The 21,382-nt window shown below is 30.1% G+C and overlaps 1 protein-coding gene across 1 annotated transcript; it reads left to right on the top strand.

Moving 5' to 3' along the window:
• The first annotated feature begins 5,377 nt into the window (after window positions 1-5,377).
• On the top strand, window positions 5,378-18,427 carry LOC113367380 (extensin-1-like). Its single transcript, XM_026608992.1, has 5 exons — window positions 5,378-5,389; window positions 5,510-5,596; window positions 5,729-6,212; window positions 12,949-13,328; window positions 17,873-18,427. The coding sequence occupies exons 1-5, from the start codon at window positions 5,378-5,380 to the stop codon at window positions 18,425-18,427; spliced, it is 1,518 nt and encodes a 505-aa protein (XP_026464777.1).
• Window positions 18,428-21,382: the final 2,955 nt, after the last annotated feature.

Genomic DNA, 21,382 nt, shown 5'->3' with positions numbered 1-21,382 from the left:
AAAATATTGTTAATTAGCATTAAATTATACAAAATGCTTTTACTTTCGTTCGCTTGTAATATAATAACCGGATAATAGCTCGTGTCAGAATGTGATTGAGACGATTTGTCTGTCGGTAGCGCGATTTGAAACGCAGAAAAGAAAGAAGCGATTCGATTGAGACCTTTTCACACTGGTAAAACTTTATGATACATGATACATAAATACATAATATATTTATTTTACCATCAATGGCAAAGTTAATTAAAATCATGCCATATTTTATAAGCAAATTCCTTGAACAGCAATATTGGCTTATTGGCTACTTTTGCCAATTTTATTACCAAAATAGTAATTAATGATTCTTCTAAAGTATATATTGAAAATTTAAGATCTATAAAATAAACGTAGAAAAATATTCAGCCATAATGTGGGAAAATGTCTGTATATGCATATGCATATGCATATGCATATGCATATGCATATGGATATGCATATACATATATTTATAGAGTCATATACTCTATAAACCCCAGAAGAAACATCATCTTTCTGATATGTAAAAGTAATACAGTTATTCAAAAATAATTTGTTTTCTATTTTATATTTATATTTGATTTACCTCACTACCTGTCTGCCTGTCTACATTTATTTCCGCCTAATTGTTTACTTCTATACCAGTCTACCTGTCTAACTGCTTAAATTTGCATGAGTTTATCAGTCTACCTGCCTCCATTTCTACATTTTTCATGATTACCGTTCACTTATCTAACTGCTTATTTGTTTACAAATGTCAACCTGCTTACATGTCTACTTTTCTTTGTTTTTACTTTTTACCCGTTTACCTGTCTACCTGCCTATATGTCTACCTATTAACCAATTATTATATTTGTATATGATTCAATAATAATAATTTGTAAAGATCATATTTAACCAACAAATTTGTATTTTCTCTCTACATCTCCAAAACCGCAAGAACTTCCTTTACAACAAGGTAACTAATGCTTCATTTACTCAACACGAGTAGAATATATTTAGAATCATTTGAATCGGATGCTTAAATATCTTCAAAAATGTACAAGTACCTGGACTGTTTTTAAAATTGGTGCGGGAGAAGAATTGAGAAGATAAAATGAACAAATGAAATACCAAATGCATACTGAAGAGAATAAGAAAAATAGAATTTGATCATGAAATGGAAACTGCATCTAACCAACGTTGCAAAAAGAGTACCAGTTGTCCGATGTAGTTAAAGTTTAAATAGAAGTACTAGAAAGACTAAGAAAAAAAAATGCAGATGATTGTCGACTTACGCGAGAGGAGAAAATAAGGGACCTAAATGCCAAAGCACAGGACTGAGAAGTATGAAGGCAGAAGTTCAGAAATGTGAATAATAATAATAATAATTAAGAAGAGAGGGTAAGAAAATGAATAATATGTGGTGATTTGACATCATAGACCTGTTTTCGTGTACAACACTAAGAATTGTAATAATAATACATTTGACAAAAAATTCATATTAACTGGTAGTTCAAAGTTTAATTTTTGAATGATTTGACACTGGTTCATATTAATTGATCACTTAATAGATTTTTCCTAACTAATAAATTTAATTAATTAATAATATTAACTTGAATATAAAGCACACTATCTTATCTTAACTGCCTAAACAATATTTAAATAAATTTACTAAAATGATTAAACATATTTTTATAACATTTCGTTTAAGTTATTATAAATGCTTAAACATTTATCTATATAGGGCTTGCCCGTAAGTAAGCGGTTAAGAGCGACGGGACTCGTTTTAGAGGTCCCGGGTTCGATAATCCACTTAGAGCAGCCTGTTGTCAGGCAACAGTGACAACGATTTTCACTTGGAAATATAAATAGCAATATGTTACCAAGTGAAAATAGCCCTCACCCGGCATTGTTGCACCATACTTGCCCTATTACAGAGATTGTAATAAAAATTTATCATACAGAGATGTGACAACTGTTTGGGTTGCCATCTGTAATAAAACAAACGTAGTTCATCAGAACATAAGTTCTGATCGCTGTTCAAATAAAATTATAAAAAAAAATATCTATATATTTGAAGTGAGTAGTGAAAAAGATGCCTTATGATCAAGTTCGCATTCACACAGGCTCTGCACCAGTTACATCACCTGTTCGCCCGAGGGTTTGTTCCGTGACACATTTACCGAGCGCACCGTCCGCTGGGCGGGCCAAATCAAATATCAACTCTCATCTGAGCAACAATTGCTCCAAATCTGAGTAACCGTGACGCACTATGTCTTCCAAGGTCCACATAATTACAACGGTAGGTCAACGAATATTTCAATAATTCATTTATTTATTTATTCATATGCAAACCCAGGTTGATAGATACGAGTTATATGTACGATTTCTAACTTTTCTTATGGCATGTAAGATCGCTTAAGTAGGACCAAGTAGAACCAAAATTTTAAAATTGAACATTTTAGGTAATGTTACCTTTCGATAAAAAAACAATGTAAGAAAAAACACACAGCATAAAACAAATTGATATCATACAAAAAAAGTCTCATGTAAAACTTAAAGTTTATCTATAGTATTTTTTATTTACTTTGTATCTGGTATTTCATCTATTTACTCATTAATATATCAATTGCTAATATTTAAATTATATAAAACAAAAATTTTATCTACTCTGTTAGATTTGGATTTGTTTGCAGATAGGGTAGAGAGGGGTCTTAAAGATCCGCGAGTGAAAAGTTGACCACCTATATCTTAAAAACAAGTAAAGTTAAATGAAGCAAATTAGCTCCAATTTATATCAAATTATATCCATAAGTGTGTCATGACTTATACATAAATATAAAATTATCGATGTTTAATAAAATCGTCATTGAATTGCAAATTATGGCTAATCCGCCTAATTAGCGAAACCAAATTAATACAAAAATAAAAGCGTTGCAAACACAACCATGAAATTGAACAAAAAAATATTCATGGAAAAGCCCTCCAGTTTAGAGTTTTTTAACAACAGTATTTAAAAGTATAGGAAAAGATATATAGCCATCATCTAGATTTTTATGTTGTTGCTATTGGGAGAAAAATAGCAATCCCCAGTATTTACTTATGTTGTTAGTTTCTTTGTCTGTGAGCACTGTTGTTTAATTTACGAGACCTTAATTTAATTTTCAAGTTTATGTTATTTAATTGTTTTATAGATATATTGTTAGTTTCAAGTTAAATTTGACAGTTTTTATATAACCTCTATAAAAGCTTACACGTGGGTGGGAAAAAAAGACCAACTGAATCTATACACTGGTAAAGGTGTAGCAATAAAAAATAGTAAATAAAAAAGTAAATTAAGCTAAAGAAAGCTATTTTCTAAGAGACAAATTATATAAATAGTTATTCCAACTCTGCTGATAAATGTTTCGACAAAATACCTGATCAAGGTTATATACAGTGGAAACATTTATTAACTCTCTAATAAATGTTTTCATGAAATTTATATTTTGCATTGGTTGAATAATGTAGCTTTTAGTTCGTAAAATCCCTTTGAAATTGAAAGTCTCATTCTACCCGGCCTACGGAGTAAAAAGAACCAGATGACAAAAACAGCAAAAAACACATTCATCTACAATGATGAATTAGCTGGGAGTTTTACTGAACATAGTCAAATAGTTGTTTGTTTGACATGTGTTATTTGTTGTAATAATATTGCTTTGGTTTGCACAATATAATTGCTCAAAGTGAACTTGGATCTTTGTGCCCCGCCGTACTAATAATCATAACGCTTATATTATAAGATCATGGTGCTAATGGTAAGCTAGGCGGTTAATAAATAAGCTTTTCAAAATAAATTGATTTTTTACTCTATATAAATTATTGCAAGACTGACAAATTGAGAAACTATAGATGTTGCACGTAGTTATAATAATATATTTCCAAAAAATAATATTCCGAAAGGTGAGAATTGAAATTTGAACTCTATATATATATATACATATATATTTATATAAATATGTATATATATATATATATATATATTAATACATCCATAATAAAAGTAAGTTTTCGGAATTTCATTCATTCAGACAAGTAAATATTTAATTATAATGTAAATGCTTCGCCGCACTTGATAATTGATTTAAACGCTCGTTGTGAACAGGAAAAAGTTCAAAAAGTTCACAAGACCGATGGCATATGGGAAATAGTTTTAATTATATTTATAAAAACTGAATCTTACATAATATAATATATGTTGAAAATAATACATAAGGAATATATATTATTCTGTTGAAATAAAACAGTTGAGATAGACGGAATTATATATTGTATGCTTTATAGGACTTTCATTGAACTTTTTTTTATGAAGATAGAATATATTAATTTTGAAGATAGGTGTCTACAATATTTATTTGATGGATAAATTTCCTGAAAGCTTGATTCTTTGTGCACTTGTACCTATTGTTAATCGCGACGTATCAAGGCTCGACAATGTAATGAAATAACCTTAACTTTTTTGTTAAGCAACCTTCATTACTAAATGAAGAAATTGGAACTTTACCAGTACAAAAACCTAATATTATGTTATCTATAACAAAATCTATTAAACATTGCAAAAACAATTAAAATTCTAACAAACACAAATAATTGGGAAAGTATTTTAAAAAATTAGCATATTTTATTGAATAATTTGATAATAAATGGTCGCAGTAGTATTCTATTGATAGTTTTTGTTGTTTATCCTAAACACTTTGAGGAAAGTTCAACTATTATTAGTGTTTTAAGTATTTGTTTTTCTCGTGATCAAACTTTGGCTGGTATAAATAATAGAAAATTATTTTCGCATTAACAATTTTTCTGATGAAGATTGAAGTAACTTAGTTATTATTTATAAGAAAATATTTATTAGTTTATATTATTATCATTGAAATATTGTTAATATTATTTATAACGAATAAAAAAACAACTATTGAGTTGTTTTTCCGACAAGTCATTATGATTTACAATGTCTCTATTAAGGCTGACAACTGTAAATCAACAAATTTGCTAAATGTCCTTAACTAGACAGTTGTAAAAAATTGATATATTTTTAATTCAATAATTTATTTTCACTATTAAGTGATTATAAGCGACTTTAAATCAGTTTTTCAAAGTATTATTAAGTTAGCGATAATAAAAAAGTGGTTGATATAATATGTCATGCATCAGTATTGCCATAAAAATGCCATTAGCAAAGTCGTGATTTAAAAAAAAATGAAATATAATTTCGTAATATGCAGTGCTGATATTAATCCAGTACACGGTTACATATGACAACAGACTGTATGACTATAAAAGAGACGTATACCGTTACTCGATACGATTCTAAACCCGCGTCTCGTCCAGCACGCATCTCACCATGGCCTTCAAGGTACACGATCGAAAATATATTTAATTGTGATTCAAATAAAAATATTAATATACAAAAAACGATAATGAGAGGATTTAGTGACAGTGTTTTTGTGTTTGTTAGTAAATTGAAATATTTTCTTTCCAGCTATTCGTGTTCGCCGCTGTAGTGGCTATCGCTAAAGCCGGAGTAGTACCGGCTCCATACGCTGCGGCTCCTGTAGCATACGCCGCACCTGCACCTGCTCCCTTTGCCTACGCAGCTCCAGCCCAATTCGCTGCACCTATCGTAGCCAAAGCCGTAGCTCCAGTATCTTACGCCGCACCAGCCCACTATGCACCTGCTCCAGTATTGGCTAAGGCCGTAGCCCCTGTAGCTTATGCCGCTCCAGTTGCCAAAGCTGTAGTTAAAACTGTAGAATACGAAGCAGCCCCACAATACAGCTACGGATACTCCGTGCAAGACCCTTTGACCGGAGACTCCAAGAGCCAACACGAGACTCGCAATGGTGACGCCGTACAAGGATCTTACTCTGTTGTAGATGCCGATGGTACCAAACGTACTGTGGAATATACCGCTGATGATGTGCACGGATTCAACGCTGTCGTACACCGTGAACCCCTCCACGTGAAGGTCGCTGCTCCAGTTGTTGCCAAAGTTGCTGCCCCAGTTGTCGCCAAAGTTGCTGCTCCAGTAGCTTACGCTGCACCAGCCCACTATGCCGCTCCAGTTGTAGCTAAAGCCGTAGCTCCAGTTGCTTACGCTGCCCCAGCTCACTACCCCGCCCCAGCCCACTACGCCGCTGCCCCAGTCGTAGCCAAGGCTGTTGCACCAGTAGCATATGCTGCTGCTCCAGCTCATTATGCCGCCACTACCTACCACCACTAAATTATCATTCATAAATTCGACTCTAAATTATTAAAAAATTAAATAAAATTGTAAATATAAAATAAATTTAGTAAAAAAATTAAAATGTGAATTTCATTCATTTGCTATGCTCGAATTTAAAACTATTATAGTAGAACTATTTTATAAGTAGCATTCAATTATAAAAAAATATTAAAAATTAATAAAAAATCTGTTTAAAATTAAAATACCTTTAGCAACGCTTAATTAAATAAATTTTCGAAAAAATACAGATCCTCTCGAAATTGTTATTAAATTTTTTCTTATAATCTCATGTTTTGACACCAACCGCTCTTGCGTCTGGATTTCTTCTTCTACGCATTATTTAGATGTAGAATTAATGTTATGAAAGCTTCAGAATATTTCAGAAAAAAATAATAGATGCATTAAATTGATGGACTTGTTTGCCCATCAGTTTTTGCAACTTTTACAATATCTAAGAATTAAAAGTTATTCTTTAGAATTAGATAATAATCTGGATTTGCGAGTATTTAAAAGTAAAATAGTAATATATCTCGGCATTTTCATGAAAGAGCGATTTAGTTACATCATTAAATTAGCAAAAGATATGCCAAACAAATATTGTTAATATAATTTATGTTTAAAACAAAATTTTTAACAATATTTTAAACCGACCTGCTTAATATTATAATAGCTGTCCTGCAGGCCAACGTAATAAACAGAACTGTGCAGGTTTGTCATTTTTGAAACATAAAATATAATTTCGGTAACGTAATATAGACTATATTTGCTTTATTATTATCGACCAATTTTAAATATTATAAATATTACTTTGTTTTAAATTTATTAATATTTGATAATATGTGACAACTTTTGGGGTTAGTTGACACAGAATCTTGGAGCTAGTTGAAACAAAACCCTGGGGCTCGTTGTAATTATATACAGGTTCAAGTGAAAAAGATTGAATGCAATGAATAGTTATAGAAAATAGAAAAATAATGAACAACAGTTATGGACTTAGTTCTACTTGATTCGGTTAAAAGTTACTCCTACTATGAATTCTTATTTTGTAGAAGTATAATATAATCAGCGAATTTAAAGATATAATAATTTAAAATGAAAACTGTTTTTTTATTTATTGATATATTATTTTCATACATCAGTCAAATGAAAACTCACTTCCTTTCTTCTAACAATCCCTTTCTTCCTCAAGATTTGATTATTATATAAAACTAAAGATATATATTTCATATTATACGCGCAGTTAGAAGTTGCCCAAATAAAATTTAATTATAATTTATCCACAACAAAAATCATAAACGCTTCATTAAATACAACAAACATAATTATACAAAGTTAATAGAATGAATATCATATAATTGTTTCATATTTATCATAATTATTATTCTATAAATAGAATTGAATAACTTTGAGTGAGACAATCATCATTTGCATCTTATTGTTATTAAAAATGATCATCTCAAAATATGTCCTAATTAAATCCTCGATTTGTTACATATGATAAATGTTACTGCACTTGATGAAAATGATTTGTATTTTTATCATAGTTCACATTCAATTAACAAAATCATTTTTACAAAAAACCCAAGCAATGTTTTACAAGGTTTTAAGGAAGTTACCATATTAGGGACCGGTCTTAACATTTAAGTCACTCATTGAAGCGTATTTCACTTTGATAAAAGTATTTATTTCACTACAAAAGCAGCACATCAACTTTATGACATTGACAATGATTTATAATGCAAAAACTGGTAATTAAACTCACTTTGAGTATCAAGGATTCAATATGATTGACACAGAAGTAAAGAGTCAATTTTTTATATTGAAAAGTGATATCAACATTAAAAATAAATATCAGAAGCATTCCTTATTTCTCCCTAAAAGTGTAAAAAACAAATGCGCAAAAAATTTATATTCATTTAGTTTTAGAAGTTGCCAAGATATTTAAGAAAAAAAAAAGATATTTATTTGGATTTTTAAATCCCTAAACATATCAAATAATAAAAAAAATTAGGGTTGTATTCATATAGATACTATCAAATTGATACTATCAATCATCTTATATATATTCATTTAAGTATTTGAAGAAATATGCTTATACAGTTTATTCTTGAAATTACTTCACTATTTGAAAAATTATAAGTCTATGATTCATAATAAATTTTATATTATTTCAAAACTTGAGCAATATATAAATGTTAGGCAATACAAAATTTATTTCGAAGCCTATATCAGAATGTTATTGACCCTGAAATAATTTTATTATTGTTTTTATTGCACATTTATAACTAATTGGCAATTACAAAAATATATCTCTAAATTAAGCCGAAAAAAATATTTGAATAACTTCTCGTAAGGTAAGTTATTGAAATCGCAAAAAAATCTAAATTGAAAATTTTTGCATATACATATTCACGCTTTGAAGGTTTCTGAACTGTGTGACATACCTTCAAAAATGGATGTGTGTGTATGTATGTATGGATACAATTTTTTGTCTACGTTTTCAGGCGCACGGATCAACCGATTTGAATGCTTAATCAAATATTCGATTCTAAATAATAAACAATAAAAATTAAAATTAAAAATTTTTGCGTATACATAATCACGTTTTAAAGGTTTCTGAACTATGTGACATACTTTAATAAATGAATGTGTGTGTGTATGCATGTATGGATACATTTTTTTGTCCACGTTATCGGACGCACGGATCAACCGATTTGAATGGTTAAAAAAATATTCGATTCCTATTGATAGAAAGCTGTGCTGATTCGTTTTATGCAAAAACTTGCAGATTTTGAGAGTACTAAGCACCCAATTTAAATGATTCAAAAAACTATCTGCTTGTTTTGACGAAATAATTGCTTGGGGCAAGATTTTTTTTCTATTTTTTTAATAAAAAAAAATAAATTTTTCTAGCTAAAATTCTAGCTAAAGTTCTAAAGCTCTCTTAAACGCTTCGAACAAATAATTTTAAATTTGCAATTTAGTTTACATAATTCTTATAAATATTAGACAATGTCCTTTATTTTAAATCCGGTTGATTAGGTTTCGTCGTTTGTAGTTCAATTTATAATAAATATAAGGTATTTTGTCTATAAAATACGAATCATGGAAATTACAATATTTATAATAATATATTTGAAAACATTTAATATTCTTTAACATTTAATCGATTATGGTACGGAAAGTTCCAGCAATTGGCATTATGGCACGATGCCATACTTTACTAGTTTTCAAAATCTTCTGCATCATTTGTATATATTCAATTTTTAATTATAGCAAACCAAAACATCTGGCTTTTGGTTACCTGTATATGATAACGTCTACGACTATATTAAAAAAGTTAAATTTTTAATTAATTCAGAGAACTTACGCACACTTAACATAAAAAACTGTATGTGTTGTAAAACATTATATAGATATTTTTGTTATATTTTTGCTTACTACATCATCACTTTATACTAACGTAATTTTAATATTAAAACTATTTTTAAACTATCAAATTTTGCTCCCAATTCAACTCCCCGGCGTAGCAATCTTCTGGTATAAAAGCTTAATGAAATGAAGATCGCTGTTTTTATAGCCAACACAATAATTTCACACACATTATTGAAAATTGCTTGCAATTGATATTTCTTTAAATATTACAGGAAACAATTTCTATCCTCGTTTTTCGCACAACATACGTTTGGAGTTGCAAAATATTAGCTTAATTTCCTTTATATGTGTCTATTACATAAGTATCTGTTTCAATCAAAACGCAACCGTGTAATAAGTTGTATTTAAAATGTGCATGTCACCCACGATGATGTTTTTCTATCCACCAGGAACAAACAATCGACATTCGAATATCACGACAAACATTTATAGCCAAATTTCTTACAATGTATAGGTAAACGAAAGCGATATTAAAAAACATTTCTAGTACGTGATAAACATTGCAATGTGCTGAAACTATGACGGTTTTGGAATGCATTATACATAAACATTTATTTGGAGAATTAAATTTGATCTTATATATTAACGTAGGGGAGCTTGGGGCTATTTGAAACAGGGTAAACAGTAACAAGCGTTTTTCAATAGGATCTTAAACGATATTAAACTATTTTTTTGTTTCCATTGGACATGTAAACCTGCATAATATTATCCCACAGGCTGGCTTAATATACAGAACTGTGCAGGTCCGACATTTTCGGTAATAAAGTTTTGGTTTGCGTTATTATTTTGGAATGATACTAAATTCAATATTTCTTATATTTTTTTTAATTTATCAATCTTTGATGGCGTGCAACAATTTGTTGTAATTTCTAAATTATATAAATATAGTTATCTTGATTATTAAAAAGGACTCGAAGGAAAGATGGTAATTGAGGCTAACCATTGAAAACAGTTATAACGAGAAAAATTTTATACAGATTTAAGTTAAAAAGATTATATGGAATGTATAGTTTTCATATTACAGGATACGCTAGATCCTTTATTTGTATCAAGTGATTGTAGTTTACGTTGATTTATGATTAATTTTTGTATTGAGAATAACTTACAAACAAGTAATTTTTCCTAAAAATGAGTATGTATTATCAATCAATTACTACAGACATTATTGTTGTTTTTTGTCGTTACTGCTTTCTTCGGTAGATGTTGCAACTACCCTCAAACATGAGGTAACACCGCACCTTTTCCAGAAATTGATTAATTGTAAAATAATGAACAACAATTGTGAAATTATTTTTACTATAGTGATTTGGTAGAGTAATAGTTACATCAACTATCTAAATTTATTTCGTAGATCTTAAGATATATTAACTTAAAAAAAACTTTTACAACAAGCTTCTAAATTCCGTACTAATTAAATAAAATTCAGACAGAACACAAAAGGATGTAGACTTTATTTCTATAAATTATGTTGAAAATTCCAAAGTTAAGAACATAGCGATGCTATTCTGAAGTATTCCAATATATAAATACAAAAAAATAATTGAGTTGATATTAATTTTTTTTTAGCATTCGCATTTCTTGTTCAGAGCATTATTTTCCGAATATTTGAAGTTACACCTTGATTCATATGGTATTTAGGTACATCACTGTAATATAAGGTAACGAATGGCACAAAAGTTCAATTAGATTTTTAGTAATTATTCTTTCTAATCAAAATAAACTACATAAGAAAAAATAACACGTATCAAGCAAATAACTATCGAACTACAGTTCCATAAAATTACCAGTTAATTCCTAATCATCTAGAATTTGCCATCTGTCCTTTTATATGCCAAAAACTGGGTAAAAAGAAATAGCCATTGGGCAAACAAATAAAATGTTTTATTTTTCATATTAAAGAAATTTCACAAAATAATAGCCAAATTATTTAACCAATGCAATATATAAATTTCAGGAGCATATATTTACAAAGTATATAACATTAATATCCATTTCCATCTGAAGGGCTAGAATAACTATTAATTTAATTTATCTCTTTGCAAAATCGATTTCTTTAACAAAATTTGTGTTTTCATTTACTATTTTTTATTGTTTACACCTTTGCCAGGGTAGAAGTTCTGTTGGTCCTTGTAACCTATCCAAAAGTGAGCTATTATAAAGGTTATATAAAAACATCTGAATCTAATTTAAAATTAACTTTTATATTTCTTATAAAATAATTAAATAATGCATACTTGAAAATTATATCAAGGACTCGTAAACTAAACAACAGTGCTCACATCCGAAAAACTAACAACGCAAGAAAATACTTTTGTTCGAAAAAGGTGGTGACTGGTATTACATCTTTTGGGTGTATATGTGTAATCTGTGTAGGTATACGTAAATTATCAACGGCATTTTATAATAAACATATATAAATATTTATATATGTATATATATAATTTATATACGGTTATTTCCAAATAATTTACTATTTGAATTTTTGTATATGTGGGTTGATGTTGATGATCTATATAAACTATTCATAATAAAGAAATTATATTACATAAATTACATCTGGTGAGAAGAGTATTAAAAAGAAAGTTGTTAATGCAAATATATCTAGAGTAAAAAACAAAAATTAAAAAAATGTATATCAATACAGATACAATCTTGTTAATTTAAATTAACTATTTCACAAGTAGTTTTTTAGCAATGTCTCATACTCTTCACTATTCTGCGAACGTTTAAATTTTGTAGTGATTGTTCCGATGTATTGTTGCGTAAATACAACTGCACGCGCGGTTCATATAAAAGAGCTTGTTTTATCGTACAGAGTATAATCGAATTTCATCTTTCGTACAACAAACACCTCAACATGGCATTCAAGGTATATTATAAAATATATTTTAAATGAAAAAGTTTCTTAGCAAGAGAATCTACTGTAAAATTTATTTTGTCTAAAATTAATTATTTATTACAATAACAAATGTATAATTATAAAATTTACATTAATAAACATTTCTTATATTTCCAGCTTTTCGTATTCGCCGCCGTTGTGGCCATCGCCAGAGCCGGAGTCGTTGATTTGCCAGCAGCATCTTCTCACAGCTACTCTCACAGCTACACCGCACCCGCTGTGCACGCCTACGCCGCTGCTCCAGTCGTCGCAAAGACTTTAGCTGCTCCAGTAGCCTACGCCGCCCCCGCACACTACGCCGCACCAGCACACTACGCCGCACCAGCTCACTTCGACTACGCCACCACACACTACTCAGCACCAGTCGTCGCTAAAGCTGTTGCCCCAGTAGCTTATGCCCCAGCTCACTACGCCGCTGCTCCAGTTGTAGCTAAATCTGTAGCTCCATTGGCCTACGCCGCTCCAGCTTCATTCGCCTACGCTGCACCAGCTCACTACGCTGCTCCAGTTGTAGCCAAAACTTTATCTTACTCTGCACCAGCTCACTTTGACCACTACTCTTACGCTGCACCAGCCCCAGTAGTAGCCAAAGCCGTAGCCCCAGTTGCCTACGCCGCCCCAGCTCACTATGCCGCCCCAGTCGTAGCCAAGGCCGTAGCTCCAGTTGCCTACGCCGCACCAGCTCACTACGCCACTGCCCACTACGCAGCTCCAGCCCCAGTTGTAGCTAAAGCTGTAGCTCCTTTGGCATACGCCGCACCAGCTCACTACGCATCTTACCATCATTAAGTGCAATACGAAAACATCGCCATGTTTTGACTGTTATTATTTATAATAATTTTTTAAAACAAATAAATTTAATTTAAAGTTGAAAGATTTATTTAATTATTGTTATATTTTATTAACTGCACGAATAGTTCATATTCTCCAGAAAATCCAACACTCTAATTTTATATTTTCTCAAAATTGGAAAATGTATGGGTGTGTGTAAGTGTATGTGATAAGATTTTTGGCTCTTCGATGAAAATAGATAAAGACTCGTCTTGATTACTTTTGTGAGAAGAGCATTTCATATAATTAGCAAAAAGTGCAAAATATTTTGTCCAAATTTTCACAAAATACTTGAACCGATTTTAAAAAATTTAAAACACTATTCAAAAGGCATCTGTTGACAATCGTTTTGATTGATTGATTGTTCATTAACTTCCCGTAGGGTAAGTTATTGTAATCGTCCAATAATCGAAATTAAATTTTTTTGCATTTCTCGACGTTTTGAAGGTTTCTGAACATTTTGGTATACCTCAGAAAAAATGGATGTGTGTTTGTGTGTGTGTATGTATGTATGGATACAATTTGACGATTTGAATGGTTCAAAAAACATTCAATGCGTAATGACGGGAAACAGAAGTGATTAGTTTTCGGCAAAGACAGGTCCAGCGGTTTCGGAGATACAGAGCTAAATGTGCAAAAAATGGCAGTTTTTAAGAGAACGGAGCTTCCGATTTTAATAATTCAAGAAAGATTTTACTTGTATTGACAAGATGAAGAACTGATTAAATTTTTGGGAAAGCAGGTCTAGCGGTTATGGACTCTCAATAAAAATAAGTTAAAAATATGTCATTTTGAGGTCAAAAATGTTTATTGGATGTATATCAAATTATCAGATATTTTATAGAGATTTTATCAATGTGTACACATTTTGTGTGATTTTTTTTGGTTCCGTACCAAGATATTTAATTACGGTACGGGAAGTTCCATAAATTTGCCTCAAGGCACGATGCCATGCACCCCACTAGTTTATATTTTGAATTTTTTGAAAATTTTGAACGTTTTACTTATAAATATCTACATACATACACACATACATCCAATTTTTTTAATGTATGCCAAAATGTTCAGAAACATTTTCATTTCCGATTTTAGTTGCGATTGATATAACTTCTAGGTAAAACTACTAGTTAAAAATTATCTGTAGATCAAATGAGTAAAATGTGTACGAGTATAAATTAAGCTATAAATTAAGATTATTAAAACAAGCCAATGTAGATAATAATTTATCTACTAATGTAGTAATAGAACACATGTTTATTTACATAATATTATATAAATTTCGGAGAGTATGTGATGCTTTACAACCACAAAGTTTAGAGTTCAAATCAGTTGCATGCGTTTTGATGTCAAGCAGTAGTGATCTCTATTCTCACTAGAGAAATGTAGATCAAAAATATGTTTTCAAGTGAAAATACCCCTTCCTACCGCTCACACCAAAGAAATTTCATCAAATAAATAAGCCGAACAAAAGTTTCTGAATAATTGTTATCACATAACAAAAAAGATATAATTGATCCTTGATCTAGTAAAGTAAAAATAATATTTCAAAGAAAAAGTATTTTATGAATTTTATACTAATGATAATATTGACATTGACATTGATAACATTAATATTGATAATAATAGTGAACGGTTTTGTAATACAAAAGTTGTACACGAAATGTTAAAAAATTTGAGTTGATTAATCTTTGATAAAGTAATAATTGGTAAATCAAATTAATTACTAAAGTATTAATGAAGTCCTCTCACGAGTTTCATTTTTACCTCACTGTTATATAGAAAATCTGTAAATAGAACTCTACTTTTGAATACAACGAAATGGCGGCTAATTATAACCAATAAATAGTTCAGTAAAATTAGTTTAATGAAAGTTGCTGTATTGTAGAACTATTCGCATGAGAATATTCCAGAAAAGCTTTTTATGTGTTTATGAAGTTTGACTGCATTAATCATTGGTATTGATCAATTACACCTACACAAAAAATTCATATTCTCATCAAGCATCCCCAAATATATATTAATTTTCTTAAAATCTAGCTTTAAATTTTAGTCTATACTCTTTTTTAAAATGCAATTAATTGATTTAATACATTAATTAATTTAATGTATTTGTGTTCAATTTATCATAATTAGAATAATTGCTTATTGAAATACAATTATTAAAAATAAAATGAATACAACTTCTGTTTGAAACAAATTTTATGGGCATATATCTTATAAAGATCGCACTGGATACAACCTTTATATGGAACTTTGTCAGAAGAATCCATCATCAGACAATTCGCTACAAAATTTATAATATGGCTTGGTCGTCTGCTGGTAGCGAAATCGCACTATTTAAGACTACGGCAGATTACACAGCATTTTCCATCTACCATTAAATATTGTTGTTTAATCAAATCTAACCTTAGTTCTTTTGAGATATTGGTAGTGGAATTTCAAGCCTAACCTAACTTTACTCACACGTAGTATAGTATTGGTAGTGGAACCTTAAGCCCCGCTTTATCCCATAATTTTAGTATTTTTTCATATCAATATAAACGCCATTTAATTCAAATTACACTAATTATAGGGGACGTCCATTAATCACGCGATTGCCTTTTCAGCATTTTTGGACCTCTTTTCCCCTTGGTGATATTTAAAATTACCCCCCTCCCCCAGGAAACATCACGTGTATATTTAGCACTTAGGACAAATTTAGCATTTTTTTAAAATTCAGGTAAAAAATAAATACGCGTGATATCTTGCTAGACCCCCCTTCCCACTACGTGATTATTCGTGATTTTTTGTCAAACCTCCCTTTCCTCCTTTAAGCCTCATGTGATTAATGGACGCATCCTAACAAGTTCTATATATTTCATCATACATACTGCAACTATACTACATGTGCTGTATATTCAAATACAATACAGAAATACATGTTATAAATTCTGCAAAAGCTTTGCTCAAAATGTCAACAAATAACATATTTTGTATAAACTTACACAAATTCAAATATTTTTATCAGCATCTTATGAGAAAGTCTCCAATATTTTAGACCAAAATATTACTAGGTTAGGCCAGTTGGCTAATATAGTTGTTTTCAACTGTGGATTTTAGATTTCCCAGATTGTTTACGAGCTGTAGATGTGAAAAGAAATTGTACTTGTAACTAATTACTTATTGTTTGATTGTTCTAGTCAACAACACTTAAGTCAATAAATCAATATTTAAATCACCTTTATTTAGTGAATTGACGACTCTATTGCACTCTACATTGCAATTATCCAGTAGAAGGGAAAAACGCCGAGAGAGGCCGGCAAGTAAAAAGACGCGTAAAACTTGCAAGAAACATCAATAATCAATGTGTGTATATGTTTAAGTGCACATACATATTTATATGAATATTATTATGATAAACTATAAATTATATTTTTAATCCAAGGGATTTTTTTAAAATCCTCATATCTTAACAGCGATCAGTCTTATGAGCTGTTGGGTTGAATCTTAACCTGACTACTTATTTTTAGATGATAACCCAATGGTTAATCTATCCATATTTGATGATTCTATTATTAGAATTTATCTAATAGGACTGACTTATATTTAGCAATGCCGGGCAAGGGTTATTTACACTTGCAAACATATTGCTATTTACATTTCCAAGTGAAAATCGTTGTCACTACTGCTTGACAACAGGCTGCTAATAACTGCTTACCTATGGGCGAGCTCGAATCCGAAGAATAAATGGTAAAATCGAAAAGAATGAGTGAAATATGGTAACAAAATACGCCAAACAGATTTTACACTTATCATAATTACGATTAATAATCACAATCTATAAAAAGCTAAAAATGTAATTTTTTCTACTCATTCAATGTGTATGCAACTGCAACCATACGCAACTGCAACCTATATAATTTAAAACACTATTATCATGTTCAGTAATTGTACAATTTTTTTTAGTAAGTGTTTATTCAAAACAAATTTGTTTAAATAATACGAAATTTATGAGAAAAGGGACATTCCATATCACAAAAACGTAGAAACTATTTACAAATGAGAAATTAAATAAATAGTTTTTTGTAAAAAAGGGATTTATTTCAGTAAAAAATCATTATATATATATATATATATATATATATATATATATATATACGTTTACAATTAATATCCATATATACAATTAATGTAAGTTGATTGCTCCATATTAAAGTAATCAAAATTTCTTCAATACGCAATATCCGACGGCTCCAGTTTGGTCAAAAGCGATGTGTCATGTTACGTAAAAAAACGTTTTCATCGTAATATGAAACATATAAAAGCTTACGCACCTCGTTCACCGATACAATTCACACATTGTGCACCGACTGCTTAACACAAAAATGGCATTCAAAGTAAGAACAATATTATTAATATAGCCGCACTTAATATAATAGTTGAACTTATTAAATTTTTATTATTTTCAGCTTTTCTTATTCGCTGCTGTTCTAGCTGTCGCTAGAGCTGGATACTTGGGATCCGCAGGATTGTACTCATCCGCCTACGCCGCACCTGCCCTGCACAGCTACGCTGCCCACGCTCCTTTAGTGGCTAAGACTGTAGCTCCTTTGGCCTACGCCGCACCAGCCCTCCATAGCTACGCAGCACCAGCCCTGCACAGCTACGCAGCATTTGCTCCATTGGTGACCAAGACCGTAGCTCCTCTGTCTTACTCATCTCACTACGCACCATCTCACTACGGATACTCCCACTACGCTCCTGCTGCACACTATGCTGCTCCAGTTGTTGCCAAGGCCGTCGCTCCTTTGGCCTACTCAGCACCAGCTCACTTTGCACCTGCTCCTTATGTAGCCAAGTCTTACGCTGCACCTCTTTCCTACTCTGCACACTACGCCGAACCTGCTCTTTCTCACGTTTCTTATGCTGCTCCACTCCATTACTCCGCTCCAGCTCACTACGATGCCGCCCCTTTGCTGGCTAAATCATACGCACCTTTGCCATACTCCGCCCCAGCATGGTAAAGAACAATTTCCCAAAGCCATTAGAATGTGTTCAAAAAGACAAATAAATTGTTTCTATTATTAAGTAACCATATGTTTTTTTTTTTTTTTTTTTTTGTTTATGTTGCAAAAGTTTCAGAATGGAATCGCAAAAATACCTAGTGATTTGTTTTGGTTAATATATTTTTTTAATTGCAATTCAAAATTACAATTGATAATAATTATAATTAGTAAATTTGTTTTTCTAACCAAACAAAATAAGAAAATATAATATATTTGATGGAGATGATAATAATGAAAATTTCAAAAGTGGTTAAAAAAATAAGTATAAAATATTGAAAAAAAGTATTTAATACATTTGTTTTTATATAAAAATTAAATATTTCTGAATAAGGAAGTATTCTTTATCCCGATGCCCGATGGCCGATAAAATTTTATAAGATTTTTTTAAGAGAGATAAGAGAAAACAAAACTGGATGGTATCATGTTTATTAATTAGTGGTTCATGGCATCGTCTTAAGACAAATTGCTGGAACTTTCCGTACCGTAATAGAATATTCGAGGGATATTAAATTCTTTTAAATAGACTATTATAAATACTGTAACTGTCATCATTCGTATTTTATAGACAAAACATCGGAGCTTATAATTTTGATATCGACATGTTTATATGAAAAATAAATAAACAAATTGTAAACAAGCGGAATTATAATTAAAAGACCTTTATTCATATTTCCAAAAATTATATAAATTTATTTCAAATATATAAGAGAGCTGTAGAATTGTGGTTAGAATTAGAATTAAAATCCGAATCACGTTTTAGATATTTAAAAAAAATTGCGAATGAAAAAAATAAACTAGTGGGGTGCATGGCATTGTGCCTTAAGGCAAATTGCTGGAACTTCCCGTACCATTAAAATTCCAATTAAAAATCTTGCTACGGAATCCCAAAAAAATTACACAAAATGTTTACGTATTATTAAAATCTCTATATAATTTCTGATAATTTGATGTACATATGTCCAATAAACATTTTTGACCGCCAAATGACATTTTTAACTAATTTTTATTGAGAGTCCATAACCGCTAGACCTACCTTCGCCAAAAACTAATCCTTAATCCAGCACGTCTTCTTATCAATACAAATCGAATGTTTTTTGAATTATTCAAATCGGTTGATCGGTGTTCCCAAAATCGTCGACAAAAATTTGTATCCGCACACGCACACGCACACACATACACAGATAGACACACACACACATGCATCCATTTTCTCTAACCTTTGAAACGTAAAGATATATAAGAATTTTCATTTTTGATTTTTTTGCGATTACTATAACTTACCCTACGGAAAGTTAAAAAAACAAAAAAAAAGTTTGTCTTCTCCAAAAACTAATCGTTTCATTATAAGAGAAAAGTTTTTTGATTCATTTAAATCGGATGCTTCGTTCTCTATTCTTCAGCTCCTGTTTTTGCCAAAAACTGAATGTTTTTTGAATTATTCAATTCGGATGGTATGTTCTCTCAAAAACTTATGTTCTATTTTCTGTACTGTTTGCTCTTTATTCAAATTTTTGCTCTCCGAAACGGCTGGACATGTCTTTTGCCAAAAACTAATCAGCACCTATCAGTAAGAGTCAAATGAAAAATAAATGTTTTTGGAATTATTCAAATCGGTTGATCTTTGTGCCCGAAAACGTAGACAAAAAATTCTATCTATACATACACGCACACAAATCAACTTTTTTAAGGTCTGCCAAAATGTTCAGAGACCTTTAAAACGTGATGATATGCGAACATTTTCAGTTTCGATTTTTGGACGAATACAATAACTTACCATACGGGAAGTTAATAAATTTTGTTTTACATGATTAATTACCCAGAAAAACATAATAGAGGGAATATAAGAGCTTTATGTAACAGGGGTAAGTAGTAATAGGCGCTTTTCAATAGGGTCTTGAACAAAATTAAAATATTTTTGCGATTTAATTGGAAAACTGTGCTGGTCCCTCATTTTTGATGTCAATTTTGATATCAAAATGAGGGACATGCACTCAATATACAATTATACTAACATGAAATTTCGATTTGTATTATTATTATCGACTAAATTTTTGTTTTATTTTATACTAATTTTGATTTTAATGTCAGAATACATTAAAAACAAATTAATAAAAAAATGTTTTAATTCGCATATTAAATGATTTATACAAAAATAATTTTATTGAATATTCCTCTTTCCATCTAACTTTCGCAATTTTTGCACATTCCAAAACGTTTTAATGCTGTTCAAGAATTTTAGTTATCAATTCTCACAGGGTATTATTAAAGTAAGTCCTAAAAAAGTATCTGAACAGACGATTTATAGCTATAATTACAATCCTAATTTTAATGATAAGTAGTGATCAATCTAAGAGCGATGTTGAATGTCATTATTGCTTAAAAATTCAATTATGCCAATGTCACTTTGTTATAAAACTTGACTTTGACTGTGATTTAATGATTGAATAATCTCACAAATATTTTAAAGATTTTAGATCAAGGTAGAGACTTGTTCAATGAAAAATTTAATTTCAAAAGAAAGAAAATATTAAATTACAGTGCATGTTAAAGTTGTTATTTTTTGCACAAATATTGAAACCATATTTTAAATCATACTTATTGTGCATAAATATATTTTACTAAAATGTTTGTATTGAAAGTGTAGCAATTATTAATATCTAGTCATTTCACATAAAACTGCACTTTATGCATTTATTTTAGAAAGGATTTGAAATATTTTATACCACATAAGCAGTAAAAAATTTCACTCCTTCTGAAATGCATCTGGAATTTATTATCCAGCTGATAAAACTGTGTTTAAGTAAAGCATGACATAATAATTATAATAGTTTGTTTGTAAATAGTTAATAATAAAAAAATATTTTTATTGTAAATAATTTATTATTTAAATATTTAATTATTCAAAATAATTAT

Source organism: Ctenocephalides felis, unplaced genomic scaffold, assembly GCF_003426905.1.
Source record: "Ctenocephalides felis isolate EL2017-DRISC unplaced genomic scaffold, ASM342690v1 CF-g0.4_SCAFFOLD_01170, whole genome shotgun sequence".
In the NCBI taxonomy this organism is placed as follows: domain Eukaryota; kingdom Metazoa; phylum Arthropoda; class Insecta; order Siphonaptera; family Pulicidae; genus Ctenocephalides; species Ctenocephalides felis.
This window is presented reverse-complemented; position numbering and strand designations above follow the sequence as displayed.